Here is a 20,120-nt window from a genome sequence, read left to right as displayed (position 1 = left end):
TTATGGTTTATGAATCACCAAAACAATGTTATTAACATTGGAGAAAAAAAAACTTATGCAGCTACCTTTAAATTTAGGATTAGGAGCAATATTTAATTCAGAGAAACTAGCTAATTTAATTCTCCATAAAAGACAATCAGCATACTGTTACCTTTTTCATTTATGTGAATCACGCATTACAACCTCTCCATGCTTTATCCATGCTGTATAATTTCATTCATGTCTTCCTACAAATCCTCTCCAGAAGAACCATTCGATTATGTTCTGAGTTCCTTTTTTCTGTTCTTTTATTATTTAAGAGAAGTATTTGTATCATCTACCTATTCTTCTGTTATTCATTATATGGGGAGTCCTTTTTAATGAAGACTTTTCTATCATTTTTCACATACAAAGAACTTATGTTATTGATTTATTACCATTTTTGTAACTACCTGCTATGATAGTAGGAATGTTAATATAACTTAAAGGCTAGACAAAGATGTATGTACCTTCATGAATACAGACAAGTTTGCAAATCCCCTACCTAATAGTTGATGACCTTTGTGAATTGCTCTTGCCAACAGTTCCATCATCTGGTATCCAATCTCTTGGTGATGATACTCTTGAATTTAACTAGGTTGGTTTTTGATTGACAAGCGCAAAGTTGATCAATGTTGAAACAGTGTGGATCAGAGGATAAAGCTCTGGGCTTGGAGTTAGAAAGGTCTGAATCGCATACCTGCCTCAACTGCTGCGTGATTCTGAGCAAATCACTTAACTTCCTCTGCACCACAGTTTCTGCAACTGAATGAATGAAAAGACTGAATTCAATAGGCTACACATCCCCTTTGCTATATAAATCCATGAACCTGTGTTCAGCGGGTTATACTTGAAGCTTTTCAAACTTAGTAACATTTGTCAGAGCCTGAATGTCATTGCTGTAGCCTCAAGGTTGTTATCAGCAAAGCACTTTCCTCATGATAACCTTCAAAGTAAATAGTGCAAATATTTCTTCTCTCTTTTCCAAATGCAAAAACATAGATTTAGGACATAAATGCTTCTTTTAACAGTTATTAAGTATTGAGTCAGGACTGAAATCTAGGATTTCTGATTAAATCCTATGTTCATTCTCCTCCTTGAAAGTAAGAATTGCTTCATTATTGGCATTTGTATCCTGAATATCTAGCAGAATATCAGAGTGGTTGAGTTGCTCTGAATTTTTCAGCAATTTGCATTTTATAAGTCCCTTGCAATAATGTATTTATTCATATTAGAGTATCATTATAATTTTTAACAAAAACATGACTAACGCTATAACCACTCATGATGGAGTATGGGGAGGTACATATATTTTGGAAATGATAATGCTTAATCAACAGAAAAGAAGAATGACTTCTGAGTGTACAAAAGTGCAGTTGTACCAAGATGAGAAGGGGCTATTTGTTGTGAGACTGCTTTTTAAGAAAGGATGATCAAAAAGTTATCCCCAAAAATGTCAGTTTTGGATTTCAGCAGAGAAACTTAATCAGGAACTGAGATAAAACCTTTTTGAGTGTGAATAAGAACAAAGCTTAAAATCCACCTAAGAACTTCTTCAAGTTGAGTGCATTTGGTAGTAGTGCTGAAATTCTTCAAATATTAACCATTTAACTGAAGCAGATTTAGTATCCGTTTGGTTCACATTGAGCAGAAAATTATTTTTTTTAGTTATAAGGTTTGCCGTGTCAGGTGATGTGCTTATAATTCAAAAAGGCAGCTTCATGTGAGATGAGCTAGACAATCCCATGCATTAAGAAAATTTTTGGAACTTTACAGTCTCCCCCAACCTCCCCCAATTTGATTCTCAGGAGAGAAGCATATGATAATGATCAGAAGACTTGGTAGTAAACATAAGCTTTTAAATACTCAGCAACATTCATTTTCTAGCTCTTAGAAAGAAATAAAAAAAATTCAAAATCAGTTAAAATAGCATATTCTTAAACAATTCAGGTTCCAGGCATTTTGTAAGATAGATTTTTTTAACCTTTTAAAATTACAATTCATTTTTATTCCATTCTCGATTTTCTTCCCACCAATTAAAACAAAAACAAAAGAAAAACAAAACTCTAGTAACATATATTTATATAGTCCAGCAAAACAAATATATGTTTTTCCCTAATTTGGTCAAATAGTCTGTCTGTCTTTCACTTCTCTATCACGAGGCATGTTTCATTTTGGCCCCACAACCCTTTTAGCATTTGTTCTTTTACTTTAAAAAAAAAACAACAACTTTGCCAGTCTGTGGGGGTGAGGTTGTTTTGATTTGCATTTCTTTCCTAATTGGTGATCTGTAGTATTTTCTTAAAGTTGTTATTACTTAGATTTCTTTCTCTAAAAGCTGCCTCTTTAATCAGTTGGTGAATGGTTTCTAAGATATAGTTATTAAAAGTTTATTAAACTTAAAGACATAACTAAAGTGCTCAAAGTTTGGGCACAAAATGTAACTATTTACAAGGAAGTAAATATAACACATATTCCTAACATTAGTGTTATTTCCGGACTCTTCCCTCTAATAATCAGACAATAACTAACAATTATCTATTTTAATTTTTCATTGTCTTTCATATATATTTAAATAGATAGATATAGATATAGATATAGTCTTCTCTGTTCCAACCTAGTAGTAGGACTACCATTACTATCAAACTTGATTGTTTAATAGTATGTTTTCTTTACTTGATGCTCAAGGTACCTTCTACAGTCTGGCACCACCTCATTTTTATCATTGTCTCATTTGGCATTGGCCAAATGCCTCTTCTCTCTGCCATTTAGAGGAGCCACAGTATTCTCTCATGTCCATGCTTTCCTTGTTTCTTGGAATGTCCTTACTCCTCTTCTTTCCTTGTAAATTCTAATCCATCTATTATACCTTATCACACAACCTTCTTCCCCCCCCCCTCGCTCAAACCTTCCCCCAAAGAGATCTACTCCCAAGAAGCCTTCCGTTGAACCTTGAGGTGGTAATGACCTTCCCAGTCAAACTTCTTTTAGCATTTGCTTTGCAGCAATTGTGAAATATGGTCTATCATAGTTATTTTTCTTTGTATCCTCATAGTAGATGATGCCTAATAGATGTTTGCTATATTTAATATTGCGAGTATCTCAAAATTCCCTCAAATAAGGTATAGAAAACTATTGGTCTGTTATATATATATATATATATATATATATATATATATATATATATATATATATATATATGAAACCTGGCTTTTTTGATCAGATAATTGAAAAAGTAAAGTGTTTATTCATAATAAACAGTTTAATATTAGAACAATGAAATAACTGATTTTTTTCAACTTTTATGATAGAGATTTTTTATTTTTAGTGCCAGCCTTTTCAATTGATAGTTAAAGACACCTAAGTTCAAAGAGGTTCCATAATTCTTCCTGAGACAGTCAGCTAGTGTGGCTATTGAATAGTTAGTAGAAAACCAGTGCCAGTGTTCTGGGTTTTAGCTTCCTATGGGCATTTCAGTCAATTCAGCAAATACTTATTGAGTTTCTATGATTTGGGATGCACTTTACTAACCACATGGTGCACAAAGATAAAAATGTGACAAATATTGCTTGTCACCAGTAAGGACATAATCCAAACAGAGAAATAAATATCAGAATTGGAAGAGGGGGAGAACACTGACAGTTGTAAAGGCACAGTCTTATAGTCTAATAATAATGTTAGTTAACATGTATGTGACTCAGGCAAGTTACTTCACCCTGTTTGCTTCACTTTCCTTATTTGCAAAATGATCTGGAAAAGAAAATGGCAAACACCTCTAGTATCTTTGACAAGAAATCCCCACATGAGGTGATGAAGAGTCAGACATAACTGAAAGAACTGAACAGCAATAAAACAAAAACAGAAAAAAATAATGTGCTTACTGTGTGCCAGAGACAGTCCTAGGGACTTTATAATTATTATCTCATTTATTCTTCACAGCAACCTTGGGAAAGAGTTGCTATTATTATTTTACAGATGAAGAAACAGATTGATGGAGGCTGAGTAACTTGTCTAAGGTCATACATCTGATAAATGTCTGAGACTTCAACTTGTTCAAAGTCTTAACAGACAAAAAATTAAAGTAGTATTCACACTCCACCTTATGCTTTTTATAAGCTATTTCAAGTACTTTCTTTGACTTTATCTGAACATTGTGAATTATAATAGTAACTTTTATGTAACTTGTAAAGGTTTATTAATATAGTGCTTTTTTCCATAACCAAAATCATCCCCATTTTCTGAGGGTCAGAGAGATGAAGTCATTTGTCCACTTATATGGGAGAAAGTGGGAGAACTGTAACTGAAGCCTAGATCTTTTTTTCTCCAGGTTTTATGATCCTTTCCAATAGACCAACCCCCCCTTATGAATAATAAAGGATCATAACAAATTTTCTCTAAATTTTCATTGCTATTATTTTCCAGCTTATACTTCTAGAACTGACATATACATTTGTTTCTCTGACCTGAAGCTTTGTATTCCTTAGTGTATGTAGGGAACTGTGGCAGTTTTCTTGATTGACATGAATGATGGATGGTAACATGATTAATATTTGATGGGGTTAGATTTGTATGGATGAATAATGGAAGCCATAGAAATAGAACTCTGCCTCTTTGACTTTTCTAAGGAGAAAGGATTCATTATATAAAACAGGAAAATTCCTTTTAATGGGATTTTGAAAATTCCTTTTAATGGGAATTTAAAAACATATCAACTTTATTTTCTCTTCAAAGAAAGACACTACATTCTAATAAAAAAAACCCATTGTCTTTTACCTCTATTTTATTAAAAAAAAAGGCAGAACACTATAGAGAGGTGTATTAATATTTATTTTGTGACATTTGGTATTTTTCACATCTTTCAGGAGTTCTGGATCTGTGTGATAAAGAGGCTATGTGGAGAATGTGCTGATGCTTGTATAGAATAGTGTGATGTAGTGGAATGAATATTGTAAATGTGGTCAGGAGAGAAAGCCCTGGGCTTCAATTTCACTAGTAATTACACCTGTGTGATCATGGGCAAATCACTTGACCTGAGTATCAGTTTCCTTATCTATAAAGTAGAGACAATACTATTAATACCTATGTCTTAGGGTTATTATGAAGATGAATGAGTTAATGTATGTAATGTAATTTGTGAATCAATTTGCAAGACTATAGGTTTTTTGTAGTTGTCATTTGTCCTTCTCCTCTTCCTCTTCCCAGAGTGTTTCCTGTATAGTAACAGATCTGGGTTTATTTTTTTTTTAAACAAAGCAGAACAAGTGTTTCAAAGTGTTTATCTCAGAAATCTGTGCATTATAATAATGCTGTCATTTCTAAAATCTAGATTTTTTGTGGGGGAGGGGAAGGACATCTCTTTTGTAAATGGCTTTAGAACCTATGGTCTATTTTTTTAATATCCTTAAGGGTAGCACATATTTAACTTGTGAGTGTAATTTTGACTTTTAAAAACATCTCAAAGGCACTTGGAAACAAGTCTGGGGAAGGAAGTAAAAATACCATTTGGAGAGGAAAAAATTAGGGATGACTATCAAGATAAAAAAGATTGATTTTTGTGTGTCTTATAACTAATTTTGGGTACATTTCTAAAAGAGAAGCTCCAGAATGTTTTTTTAAAAAAATCAAAAACTGTCAGAACATATATTTGCAGAGGTCACTGTTTTGAAAGGGAAGGAACTAAAAGAGCTATATAAATTCTGTCATGTCTGTTTTCAAATCAGTCTACTTGCTTTTGAGGTCATTCTCTGTTTATTAACCATGTATGTGATTATATTGGGGAAGAGAAATAACTTCGCTTGAGGTATATTGAAATAGTATAATAAATGTCTTTCCTCAGTAGCCTGTGAGTTCCTTGAGAACAGGCTCTGTTTTATTATTTTTCAATCAATCAATAAACATTTATTAAGTGCCTACTGGGTGTGATACAAAAAGATACACATGACATTTTTTTTACCTCAAGGAGCTTACCATCTAATGGGGGAGACAGCTTATAGGCAAATATATACAAAGCAAACAATATACAGAATAAATAGGAAATAATTAACTGAGGGAAGGAGGCTCTAGCCACTTGTACAATGCTTTACACTTAGTGGGTCTTTAATAAATGCTTGTTGATTAACTTATAATAAATTTGTATCTCATGTATACATACAATTATATATTATACATGAGATATGTGTGTATATTGCTTTTAAAAAATGTGATAAGCAATGTGTTTGTAATTTTAACTTAAGTATACATGGTATAAAATGGGTCCTTCAGCAAGCATTGACCCTGGAAGCTAGAGGCTCATTGCCTCATCTACTGAATGAGAGTATTTGAATACAGAGAACTCGTAGGACTTTTCCAGCATTCTGTTCCTTAAATTCAGCTTCAGTTCACACCAAACAAAAATTGCTTCTCACTTTTGCCAATTGGCTCTTTGTAGGACTGCTTTTATTTCTGGTGTTGATCTATGATATTGAGTCTTATGAATGTGAGGGGATGTATCTTTCTTCACAGCTTAAATGTTTTCCTAATTTCTTTTATCTGCCTTGCAGGAAAGATTTCAAGTCAAGAATCCTCCCCACACATACATCCAGAAACTGAAAGGCTATCTGGATCCAGCTGTAACCAGGAAGGTAAGATGAGTTTGATGGCTGTTGGGGTAGGTCCTCATCAGCAGGAAGAATCTTCTTGCATTTGAAGAGGCCTTGCTTCCTCCAACCCAAACCCTGGGCCAGATCCTCCAGGAAATGCAGCCTTTTGAAATTGCAAAATTGAGATGGGAGCAAAGAAAAAAGTATCTGTCCACCTCCCCTGACAATCCCCATCTCCTTGGAAGTTTGGCTTTTAGGGAGAATTTAGTGGAGAAGGGAAGGAAGCCAGGCAAGGCAGAAGGGTTATTCAGTTCTTGCCATGTGCTCCCATTACAATGTACAAAGGGCAGAGCCCAAAGGTGTAGCAAGGCATGAGAAAGTGCTGCACAGAAAGGACAGATGTTCGTCATACACTTCCAGAGACCTTGAAAATTGCTCAGGCTTTGTCAGCCCAGCTGTGTGTGTGTGTGTGTGTGTATGTGCATATCCTGTGTTGCTGCTTTTAACAACCTCTTCCTCCCTTAAGAAGGTGAGGAGGGAATGAATGGCCGATTCTGTTCTCAAGTCGTTTTCTTTCTTTCTTTCCAAACTAGCCCTGCTTTGTTGCAGCCACACAATTGTATAGGCAGATGCCTTGTGGTAAAGTGTGTAGCCTGGCACAGCCCTTGGGCCTTGGATCTATCCCTGACTATCTCAGGCAAAGCCGGCTTCCATCAAGATGGGCAAAAGGGCTTTACACCAGATAACGTTTGTTTTCCTGTTGACCTATTCCTCCTTTTTTTGTCAAGGCTGCAGTGAAAAATATCTTTAGCTACAGTCCCTCTGCTATTGCCACATTGACCTGGGTGGAAAAAAAGAGGAAAGTTTCCCTTGTTGGTTATTGACTTAAGGGCTATTGTCTCTGTGTGTTATTGTTCTTGTTTTAAAATTTAATTAAAAAAAAGGATTTGAAATGAGAACAGGCTTTGCTCTTGTCTAAATTTTTGAACTTGTATTTTTGAGAGTAGTTTGTGATTAGTAAGAGAAGAAAAAACCCCCAGAGCATCTTAAAATTCATTGAGAGCCTATGATTCTATGTCTTTCTTTTTTTTTTTTTTGAGAGACTCCTGGTGCAGTGTCTCCCCTCTAAGAGAATAATATATTCTGAGGCAGTTCAATGACATGATAAGTGAAGTGGGGCTAGATCACTAGGTCTGGAGTCAGGAAAGCCCAGAGTTCAAATGTGGTCTCATATGCTTATAGCACAGTGTTCTTAGACAAGTCACTTTGCCTCTATTTTCCTCAGTTTCTTCAGTTGTAAAATAAGGGTCATAATAGCATCTGACTCTCAGGGTTGTTTTGAGAAACAAATGAAGATAATAATTGTTAAGTATTTAGGCCAATAACTGATTCCCAGTGGATTTATATAAATGCTATTTTGTGTATGGCATAGGTATCATCTATTCAGTAGTATAAATCAAATAGAGATGGAGAATTGCTCCCTTAAATGATTGGAGTCAGCTGTGAGTGCTGCTTAGTTCTCAATTGATTGGTGACATATTTGTTTCCTTCCCTAATTTAGTTTCCTGGCTTTCGATGGAGCTTCTTGAATTCTGACAGTTTAGAAGTTTAAGATTAAAAATACTTTAAATGAGTAACAACTTTGAAAGACTCCAGAGAGGGCAGCCCAGGATACAGTAGATAGAGTACTCATCCTCCAGTCAGGAGGACCTGAGTTCAATTCCAGCCTCAGGCACTTTAACTCTTCCTAGTTTAGTGTAGCCCTGGGCAAGTCACTTAATCCCTATTGCTTTGGGGGAAATAAAGACTCAAGAACTGTGATCTGTCTTGAATACTGATGGGAAGCATGTTTCCCATGTCTTGGTTAAGAAGAAATTGACCATATAGTATGGTAAAAGATACATTTTTGAACCCAGCTAATACAATTCAGATTTGTTTTGCTGCACTATAGGAATATGTTTCTAAGAGGACTTTTTTTTGGGGAAAGTGGGGAATCAGTCTTGAGGAGTTTAGGGAGTTAGTGACACAAATTGAAAAAAGGAACATATGAGCAACCAGGGAAGCATTTAAACATATATAGAAGAGGTCAAAAGGAAATCTTGGAAGGAAATACAGATAGGTAGAGCAATGTCTTTTTAAAATTTTTTTTAAAATAAACTATATGTTAATAAAAATTGAATAAGCTCACAAATAATACACTTTTGACTTAATATAGTTTTTCTGCTGACAGTTATCAATAGCATTTTCTTAGAGCTAAACATGTAAAAATGTGTTGCCAATAACATGTAAATTGCAATTCACCAAGGTGGACTGTCTTGAACCCAGATGTGGAATTAAAGTTTGGGAACTTGAAGCTAGATATTAGGTAGCCGTATATAAAATTGAACCTTGTCTTCCTAGAGGCCTTGATTTTACTGTAGTACTCCTTATGACAAGGTACTCAGAGCCCCTGAATCAGAGTAAATAGAAAATTAAAACTAAAAATTTAGTGGTTTACAGATTTCACAAAGTGAAAACATTTTTATGCCCTTGCTACACTTGAACTGAAAGCCCATTAAGGAGCACTTGGCTCTCTACCCAGACCATCCTAGGGAGGAAGAAGCTCGGAGGGGTGGGGTTATCCCCATCTGGTTTCCAGCTTCATCATGGGACACTCCTTGGGATTGTTGCTTCCTGCCTGTACTGTAAAACAAAACAGAGCAAACATAACAAAAAACAAACTTTTCCTCTCTAACAAATAAAATCCAGAAATCAACAACAAAGAGGGTTTGTTTGAGCTGAACTTTGCTCCTGAACTTACCTCCTTGGATGGTATCTGTTCACCCTGAAATGTTTTGTGGCTGTTGGTCCATGTACAATTTTCCCTGTTCATTAATTCAGTCAAAGAAAAATTAAATAGACATTGAACCAAACCTCCCTGGTTTTAGAAAGATTTCTGTCAGGATCTGGTAACAAGGGACACTCAGTTCCACAAAACCTAATTGTAATGCTTAAAGCCAGGAAAGAAGGAGATTTTGTTTGGAATAAGGCATGGTTTGCAGTTAAAATGAGTTTAAGATTCTCAGCTGTGTTATAGAAAGAAGTAAAAAATAGAAAAAAATTTCAAATCAGGGCTTTAAATCCTAGCCAGACAGTCTAGGCTGAGCTGCTTCCATTTAACTGTCCTTGGAGTCACAGAATATTTCATTCATTAATCTTTGGTTCAAATCAAATAGAAGATACTTAACTTTCTTTGGGGGGGGGGAAGGATCTAAGCAAATTTTGTTTAGATATTCTTCTTTAATTTATTTTGATGGCTTAAAATGAAACCCGCTAGAGCAGAGAAGGAAGAGGCCAAATTAAATATCTCACTGACCAGAATTTGCCAAGCCAACTTCCCCATGCAGTTGTCTGAGTATTGAGGTTTGTGCTGATGTCTGGCACCAAAAAAAGACCACAAACCAGCAAGAGTCTGGTTCTCTAAGGGCAGTGGTAGTTTTGGGGGTTATGAAATAAAACCTCTTATCTTTGCCGTCCACTACCATGCTTTTGCCACAAAAGGGTCCCAGTGGACCTTCCTTTTACAAGAGCAGTTATGAAGCGTGTTGCGGTGTTCATGTCTCCCAATCCCAAGACATACTTTACACTTCTACATTCTCTTGTGCAATTCACCATTTGTCATTTAAGCTCTTTGAGTTACTAGAAACATTGATCTATCAAAATGGAATGCATTTTTATTTGGCATTTATTTTAATGGATAAGTGACTTCTGACAAGCTGACTCTTCACAATATAAAGTCTAAGTGAAAACTGGGCTAGAAATCACTGAGAAATCAATCATTAAGCACTTATTTGGCATCTGTTAAATTCTTTGCTTTGTTCAATGCTGGGGTTATGAATATCAAAAAGGAGAAAAGAAAAAAAAGACAGTCCCTGCTCTCATAAGGGGCTTATATTCTAATGGTGCTAGGGATGGTCAATTAATTGCTTATAGGTAAATAAATGTTATAGATATATAAAACCTTACATACCATGAAATACAAAGTGATTTCTTGGGGAGGAGACTAGTAATGAGAGAAGGATGTAGAAAGAGGTATACAGCAAATTTACAAATGGATAAATACATTATATATAGGAGTTAAGGAGTAGTAACAAGTGGGGCATGAGGAAAGGTCTTATTTGTCTGATGTTACTTGATTTAGCTACAGAACAGGTCTTCTTAACCCGTGGTCTATGAATTTGTCTTTAAAAATATTCTAACGGGCAGAGCCAAGATGGCGGCTTGAAGGTAGCATTTCCAGGTAATTCCTTCCCCAGGGAACTCAAAAAGTCATCAAATTATGGCTCTAGCCAAAATTTCGAGGGGAAGAACCCACAGAAAGACTGAGTGATATATATTTTCTCAGTCCAAGATAACTTAGAAGTTCCATGGGAAAGGTGTGTTTCACCAGGACCAGGAGTTGGGAAAAGCCCCATCCCAGAACAGCCCAGGAACAGCTTGAAGGGGCAGGGAGAGAATTTGGCTAGACCAGAATGAGTGTGGAGTGCTGGAAGTAGAACCTGCAGTGAGAATTGGGAGAAACCAGCATGCACCTCCAGAGCATAGCCCACAGATGGTAAGGGGACCAAGGGAGAAAGCAGAAATATCTCTGCTCTCCCTGGGGGCAGGACCCTGCTGTTTTCCCACACTCAGATCCAGGTTGCAGTTTGGGCTTCCATACTAAGATAGCTTAGCAGGGCTTCTCCTTATAGCTCCAGGGCAGAAGGTAGTGCTGTGGTCATCTACATATCAAAGCATATGCAAGAGAGCCTAAGACCTTGGAGTAATAAAGGTCCCAGTGGGGTGTCCCCCCCCCAACCCCAAAGCCTTGGAAGTTCTGTGAATTAGTCTTGGGCAGAGGAAATGAGTAAACAACAGAAAAGAAGAATCTGACCATAGAGAATTACTTTAGTCCCATGGAAAATCAAAACACATACCCAGATGATGACAAAATTGAAGCTTCCATATCTAAAACCTCCAAGTGAAATAGAAAATGGGCTCAGACTATGGATAATCTCAAAAAAGACTTTGAAAAGCAATTAAGGGGTAGTTAGGTGGTGCAGTGGATAGGTGTACTGGCCCTGGACCAGGGTCAGGAGTATCTGAGTTGAAATTCGGCCTCAGACACTTAATAATTACCTAACTGTGTGGCCTTGGGCAAGCAACTTAGCCCCATTGCCTTGCAACAACTAAAATATAAAAAAAGCAATTAAGGGAGGTGGAGGAAAAATTGGGAGGAGAAATGAGAGCGATGCAGATAAATCATGAAATCAAATCAACAACTTGGGGAATGAAATACAGAAAATACTGAAGAAAACAGTAATAGTATGTTAAAAAACAGTTTAGGTCAAATGAAAAAAAGCAAAACAGGGCGGCTAGGTGGCGCAGTGGATAGAGCACTGGCCTTGGAGTCAGGAGTACCTGAGTTCAGACTGGCCTCAGACACTTAATAATTACCTAGCCGTGTGGCCTTGGGCAAGCCACTTAACCCCATTGCCTTGCAAAATCTAAAAAAAAAAAAAAAAAAAAAAAAAATGAGGAGAATAATTCCTTAAAAAGTAGTAGAATTGGCCAGCTGGAAAAGGAGATAAAACAGCTCTCTGAAGAAAATAACTCCTTCAACTGTAGAATGGAACCAAAGGAAGTTGATGACTTTGCAAGAAATCAGGAAGAAATAAAAATCTTCCCCCAAAAAGTCAAAATTTAGAAGAAAATGTGAAATATCTCATTGGAAAAACAACCGACCTTGAGAACAGATAGGGAAGAAATAATTTGAAAATTATTGGGTTACCTGAAAGTCACAATCAGAAAAGAGCCTAGACTTTATTTTGCAAGAAATAATACAGCAAAATTGCCCTGAGATCCTAGAAGCAGAGGGTAAAATAGAAATTGAAGGAATTCACAAATTACCCCCCCCCCCCGAAAGAGATCTCAAAAGAAAAATTTCCAGGAATATTATAGCCAAATTCCAAAACTCCTAAATCAAAGAGAAAATTCTAAAAGTTGCCAGAAATAAACAATTCAAGTACCACGGCTTCATAGTCAGGATTACACAGGATCTGGCAGCATCTACATTAAGGGCTCAGGGATTGGAATATGATATTCTGGAAGGCAAAAGATTCTGGTTTACAACCGAGAATCAACTACCCAGCAAAACTGAGCGTCCTCTTTCAGGGGGAAAGATGGACTTGCAATGAAACAGGGGACTTTGAAACTTTCCTGTTGAAACAACCAGAGCTGAACAGAAAGTCTGATCTCTAAGTATAGGACTCTGGTGAACCATGGGGGGTGGGGGTGGATGAGAAGGACTAATTATGAGGAACTTAATGATGTTGAACTGTTTGCATTCCTGCATGGGAAGAAGATATTGATAACTCATATGAACTTTCTCATTTATAAGAGCTGTTAGAAAGAGTATATATAGACAGGGCACAGGAAGAAGCGGAATATAATGGTATAAGTAAAAAGATGGAGTCAATGGGTAAGAAAGTAAAATACTGGGAGGAAGGGAAAGGAGATGAAGAAGAAGCTAAGAAATTTCACATAAGAGTCAAGAAAAAGCTTTGTCAATGGAGTGGAATGGGGGAGAGGCAAGGGGGAATGAGTGAGCATTCTCATCAGAAATGGTTCAGAGAGGAAATAACATACACACACTCAAAAGGGTATAGAAATCTATATTACCCCAGAAAAAAATGAGAAGGGATGGGATGGGGGGAATGGTGGGGAGGAAAGGGGGGGGGAATAGGAGATAGAAAAGAGGGAAGTTGTGGGAGAGGGTAATCAGATATAACAGACTTTTTTTAGACAGGATCAGGATGAAAGAGAGAATAGAATAAATTAGAGTGGGGAGGAATAGAATGGAGGGAAATACAGCTAGTAATAGCAACTGTGGGAAAAATATTGAAGCAACTTCTCTGGTGGACTTATGATAAAGAAAGTAACTCACCCCCCCCCCCCCCCCCCAGAGATAGAGTCATTGCAATCTGAACACAGTCTGAAGTACATTATTTTTTGTTTCTCTCACTATTCTTGAGGTTTATCATCTTGGGGGGGGGTTATGTTTATTCTTATAACAAAATTATTGTAATATAAAATAAATCATGTACAATAAAATATTCTAATAACTATATTGCAGTATAATTGATTTTATTTGTAATTCTTTGTGGGTTTTTTTGCATTATTCTGAGATGGGGTCCATAGGCTTCGCCAGTCCCCCACAGGGGCTCCATGACATAAAAAAATTTAAGAACCCCTGGTCAGTGCATTCACAGGGTCAGCATTGAAAGAATAGTGCATTAAGTACAGACATGGAGGAGGATGAGATGAGCATCGAGGCAGGAGATTTAATTGTATGTACAGGGAACATGTAAGCTACTTTATTTGGATTGTAGAATTTGTGAGGAATAGTAATGTGTGATCAGTTCTAGAAAGGTTAAGCTGGAGGCAGACTATGAAGAACTTAACATACCAAAGAGAGGAGTTTGTCTTTTCTTAGAGGCATCAGGAAGTCATCCAAGCTTCTTGATGAAGGGACTTACATGATCAGAATTGTATTTTAGTAATATCAGTTTTCTTAGCTTTTCAATTACCAGGTGATCCCCGTGTCCCCCTGCCAATTTTTTGTGACTTAGGGAAAAGAGATAAAAGCACAGCAAAAAATAAAGCACAGTAGGAGTCTAGAAAACAAGGAGTTAAGTAAGCACTAGCTTATTAATCATGAAAAGCTTCTGAAGGTGGTGAGATTTGAACTGGTCCTTGAGGAATGGGTAAAGCTTTGGATAGTGTAGGGGAGAGTGGAGGATATTCTAGGCAAGGAACCAACTACAATGGAGAAAAGCAGTAAGAATGGGTGTTGTGTGTTTTTTGAAATATTGAGAAGCCAGATTTGACTAGGAAGGACTTTAAATATACATTGTCAGAATTAGAAAAAATGTGCATATGTAATTACAATTTTTAATTTTTTTATGAAGTCTATTTTCTAGATAATTTATCTTTTCATAACTTCCATTTTTGTCATTGCTACTTTTCTTTTTTATTAAGATTTTTTAATATATGTATACATGCATGTATACACACACATACACACACACACACACAAATCCATAGCCTCTCTATCATTAAAGGGATAACATGCTTCATCAGTTCTTTGGAATCATGGGTAATAGTAGTACAGAGCTTACATAGGGCTAGATTTTGGTAGGCTTTGAAGCTTCTTATTTTGTGAAAATAAATATTATGGTTTCTCCCTTATCTTGACATTCCCCTTGAAGAGAGAAAGAAACCTAAAATGTTTAGTTTAATATGTGCTTTGCACAAAATGAAAGGTGAGAAAACCTACTTTAGAAGTGGTAATGTTTTTCATATAGCATCGATCCTGTTACAATTAATCTACAATTATGGCATTCTGTATAAGTATCTCAGTCTGTTTCTTGAGAGTTTTTTTTTTTTCCCCTCTCAAATTTTAGAAATTCAGGAGACGAGTCCAAGAATCTACACAAGTGTTAAGAGAACTGGAAATTTCTTTAAGAACAAATCATATTGGGTAAGTGTTATGCTTTAACTGTAGCTCTGAGGCCTTCCTGTGATGAATCTTCATTATGTAAAAAATGATACCATCAATTCTGAGGAATGAAATAGTTTCCTTTCTGGTCAAAATAAATAAAAAAAAAGCTGGTGATGAGTGCTTCAAAAGTTTATTTTTGGAGAAACGAGCTTTTCTATTATTCCCTATATCAGGAGAAGAAGCAAGGTCAGTAGCCCTTTATCTTGTCTCCACAATCCCTAGTTGCTGAATGTGCTAAGAATAAAACCAACTCAAAATGAGTTAGGCTGAAGGTGAGTATGTTGTCTAATTTATGCTTAATTGCAGTAGAGTCTCCAAATCTGTATCTTGGTTTGTCCAGTCTGGTTGTAGATGACATGTACCTCTTGCTGCTGTGCTACCCCTTTCCTCAGTTAGTTGTAATCCTAATTTGATGAAGAGGAAATTGGTAGGTACCCCGAGTTTATGCTGCTGCTTATAAACTTACTAACAGATCCTGCCCTACAGTAACACCAAAATATATGACCTCTCCTTAAAGAAGGATGGAGGTGGGACCGGGGGCAGCTGGGTAATGCAGTGGATAGAGCACCGGCCCTGGAGACAGGAGGACCTGAGTTCAAATTTGGCCTCAGACACTTAACTATTACCTTGCTGTGTGACCTTGGTCAAGTCACTTAACCCCATTGCCTTGCCCCCCCCCCAAAAAAAAAAGGAAAAAGAAAAAAAGGATTGGGAACCTTGAGCTAAATAACAGGAAAATTTTACCATCTAACAGCATCATTGCTTTTCTTTAGTAAATAGGCTATACTTACTTGTGAGTGACATAATTAGGACTCTGGGTCTTAGAGGTGTCATGGTATATTTAGAAGAATAGTGACCTAGAAGTTAGAAGACCTGGGTCCTAAGACTGATTCTGCCTCCTGAGATCTCTAGTCTGGTGATCTGAGTCAACCTTGTCAGATGCAAGTTTCTAGGCTTCAGTTTCCTTACCTGTAAAATAAGAGATTTTAATTAGATTGTCCTTGAGGGCCCATCTAGCTCCAGAATTCTATAATTCTGTATTATTATTATTATTGTTGTTGTTGTAATTATTGTTTTAGATGAAAATTTGTTACAGATTTATAACTTTACATTCTCTTCTCAAATCTTAACACCTCTTTTCTCTGCGAAAGCAGAAATTTCAATTTTTCACACTTTTTTTTTTCTAATCAAACTAATTAAACCCTGCTTGTTCCTCCGTTTTCTTAGGTATAAAATGAGGGACTTGTAGCCCTAGACCTCAGATGTCCCTTTTAGCATTAAAACTTTGAGCCTTTGAAATTACAAATGGTTTAACTATGCAGATATTTTATAAGATGGACCTTTATAATAAGTTTCCTTAAACTACATTCCCAAAAGACAAGGGTTTAAAAAAAATGCCCTTTCCCTTAGTGTGTCATCTGTTGAGCTAGTCAGAAACTTGGCTGAGTCTAGCTCTGAGTTTCTCTTCACTCATTTCTAGCCTGAAGAAACTGTGACAAAGAGGAATGGAAGGATGTTAAAACCTTAAGCTCTTTATCTGAACAGGAACGAGTTGAGGATCAAAGATGATGAGGCATGTTTGTGGACTGGTGATGGTGGTGAGCTAATGTATCCGGTAGTCTGAATTCATATGCTTTTTGCTATTTGTGGAGTAGGATCAGCAATCTACTTTGAGGGCTAAGACTGAGAAGTTGGCTTCTTTTCTTGACAGAGTATGGTGGAGTAAGTTGAGTTCAGGATTTCCACAAAATGTCAGAATGCATTTCTCAAACATTGCTAAAATGAAATGAAATTGACCATCACATACCAAGGTGAAACCATCATTTCTAATGCAGAATTAGCAGAATGGAAGAGACTCTAGTTGGAATGAAGCTGGAACAATCTGCAAGCAATTGGTATAGTTGGTTAGTCAAAATAGTGCTGGCATTTCAGAAAAAGTGCAGACTTTGTCCAGCTTACCCCCTTGCAATTTTCCCTCAGTTTTCAGCCATGTGAAATAATCTCTATAAAGCCTCAAATAAAATTGCAAAGAAATTGATGAGGGTGAATTAATTGCCTGTGTCCAAACAAATGCAGGATTATCTCTCGTTAAAGTCAAACTGACTTACTATGCCTTCATCATTTTACTTTCCATCTGGACAAGAAAGGAAAAAACAAAACATAAAATACATAACGTATTTTTTAACATTACCAGGGAGAACTGAACTTTTGATGTCTTATTTAGGAAGGTTAAAGTTTTTTTTTTGGTTGACTTCATTTTCAGCACCATCAACCTGATATGGCAGCATAGGGGGAAACTATACTTAGAAATATAAATATTTGTATCCTACAGAAAAGATTTCTTTACTCAAAGAGCTTCCAGGATCAAATAAATTGTCAGCTGTTTTTGAAGTCCTGCAAGCAGCAGGACTCTTACCAGAATGACTTTCTTAGCTGGTTATATCAAACGTCTCTGAGAGATTATGGTTCCCCAAAGAAGAAATCAAAAGTCACCTTTCCAGGATACTTGTTCTGGAATAATTATTCTTGGCATAGAGAAATTGGGCCCTGCTGTAGAAAATTGTGGATTTGAGTCATGAAGACTTACATAAAGGTCTTACTTTTGACATTCAGCTAGCTGAATTTCCTGGGCAAGTCACTAAATCCATACATATGTACCTTAAGCAGCTCGATTTTATTTATCTATTAATCCATAGAGAGGTTCCATAGAATAAGTTCCCTATACTGACAAATTCACAGATCTTTTAGTATTCCTATTGTGCTTTAAACCCACAAAGAGGGAAGATTTTTGAGGTTGATGGCATGAGACTTTGGGAAGATAACAGCTCTAAGTGGCAGATTTTAAAAAGAGAAGATCCTTTGGTAATTAAATGTAAACCTGAGACTCTGCATCTCAGGAATTGGGAGAGGTTTGATTCTTGAGAAAAGAAGTCAGTTAACTTTTTGATAAATTACATTGATAGAAGTTGAGCTAGAAATATGTTGGTTCCTTCTTTTTAGGGCCTAGTACTAATAGAAAGGAAAGGAGGATTCTAATTCATGAAAACATTTGAAGTTTCCTGAAATACCTCTGAACCAAATCAAAAGGTATTACATGAAAGCCATGTAGTATACATCAGTAAATGTGAAGATGGCAGATATCATGATGATATAATAACAGCTAACATTCCTATTAACGTTTAAAATTTTTTAGAGCACTTTGGTTCTATTATTTCGCATTTGATCTCAAAACCCCTGTTAAGGTTTTACCCTCATTATTGTGATTTTCAGCCCTCTTTTATTTGTTGCTTTTCCTTATTATTATGCAAACTCTTTGAGGGTAAACTTTTTTTGGTGGGGGAGGCACTTAATATCCCCACTGTTAGCACCATGACTGGCAGACAGCAAACACTTAATACATTTTAGTTGCCACCTGCCCTTTTACAGATGAGGAAACTGAGGTAGAAATAGTTTAAATGAGTTGCCCAAGATCAGAAATTATTAAAAGTCTAAGGTAGGATTTGAATTCTCAGTCTTTCTAATTTTAAATCCTGCCTTCTCTTTCCACTAGGTCACTTTGCTATTTCATATGATTCTTCTATTATCATGTTGAAACTACTCTTTCTCCAGGGAGAATTTTGTTTTAAAGTAGTTATCTGAAACAACAGATGAGGGAAATTCATTTTATAAAAACTTGGGTTAAAGATTGAGAAAGTTCTGGAAGCTACTCACATTACTTTCTGGTTCCTCTTCCTTGTTTAGAGTCCAACAGCTGGGACCAGTGTGAAAGAATAAAAAGAAAGGGAATAAACATTTTATATACTGTTTATTATCTGCCAGGCACTACTCTACATTCAGCACTTTTACAAATATTATCTCATTCAATCTCCACATCAGTGCTATTATTTTCTTCATTTTACATTTGAAGGCAAACACAAGTTGATGACTAGAGATACTTAGCTAGAAAGTTTCCAAGGCTGCATTTGAACTCAAGTTTTCCTGACTTCAAGCCCAGCCCTCTGTTTCCTGGCTCTGTTGTAGGGAAATCAAGCAAGCAGCTGCAGGGGGAATAAGACCTCCTGGAGGAGGGACAAGCCCACAAAGCTAATCACTGTACCTTTCCCTGCCTTCTCTGACAGGCAGCAGGCATCAATGAGAGCCATAACTGGCACAGGATTATCCAATGTTGGCCACCAAATATGGTAATGATATTTTAACACTGGCCCATGTCTTTTCAGCTAACTTGGTTCCCATTGGTGCCTGTAGAGGTGAGTCTTTTCTGAATGAGTTCTGAAGGAGACTATGTCCAGAATTTGCTTTTAGCTCTGTACTTTCCTAGTTGGGTCATAAAGAGAACAGCTTAGGAATGCAGGCATGAAGAAACAATGACCCGGGACCACTGTACTCGGCTCCCATCCCTACTTTTTGTCCCAGCTAATTTTTAGTTCTCTTTTTCCCTTTCTCTTGTCCCTCCTATCTCCCCACCAGTCCCTGTTTTAGTTGGGATGTGCTCAAATGCAAATTTATGACATAAGATAATTGCCCTGAAGCTGCAAGGTATTGAGTTAATAATGTGTGCCATCAGGACCAGGAATAATTCTACTTTCCAAAATGTATAATTACCTAATTTGAATCCTTTTGTAAAGGGAGATGTATAGGAAAATGTGTGGAACATACACAGTGGTTTATTAAAAAAAAAAAGAATAAATTACTTGTTGTGGGAACCCTGATTTTATGGCTAAGTCATTTGCATGATTATTTACATATTTCGGTACTTCAAGGATGTGTGATTATATCCATGTGGTTATGACTCCACTAGTGCAGATGACAGCTTCTCCACCCACCAAGCCTTGGTAGATACTTAATGAATTGCCTTGGTTAAAGAAAATGAATCACTTGGTGGCCAACCCTGTGATGAAGAGTTTCTCTGAACTTAGCCTGGCTGCTCTTTAGAAATAGACCTG

General features: G+C 36.5%; 1 protein-coding gene across 1 annotated transcript in view; it reads left to right on the top strand.

The window, feature by feature from the left end:
- FMNL2 (formin like 2) overlaps positions 1 to 20,120 on the top strand; it is a 448,812-nt gene that overhangs the window by 240,038 nt on the left and 188,654 nt on the right. The window contains exons 3-4 of the mRNA XM_074215971.1: positions 6,558 to 6,638; positions 15,080 to 15,156. Coding sequence (XP_074072072.1) covers positions 6,558 to 6,638; positions 15,080 to 15,156 — 158 coding nt within the window. The remainder of the gene's footprint in view (positions 1 to 6,557; positions 6,639 to 15,079; positions 15,157 to 20,120) is intronic.

This window comes from Macrotis lagotis, chromosome 1 (assembly GCF_037893015.1).
Source record: "Macrotis lagotis isolate mMagLag1 chromosome 1, bilby.v1.9.chrom.fasta, whole genome shotgun sequence".
Classification (NCBI taxonomy): domain Eukaryota; kingdom Metazoa; phylum Chordata; class Mammalia; order Peramelemorphia; family Peramelidae; genus Macrotis; species Macrotis lagotis.
Note: the sequence above shows the minus strand (reverse complement) of the source record. Positions and strands in the feature narration are given on the sequence as shown.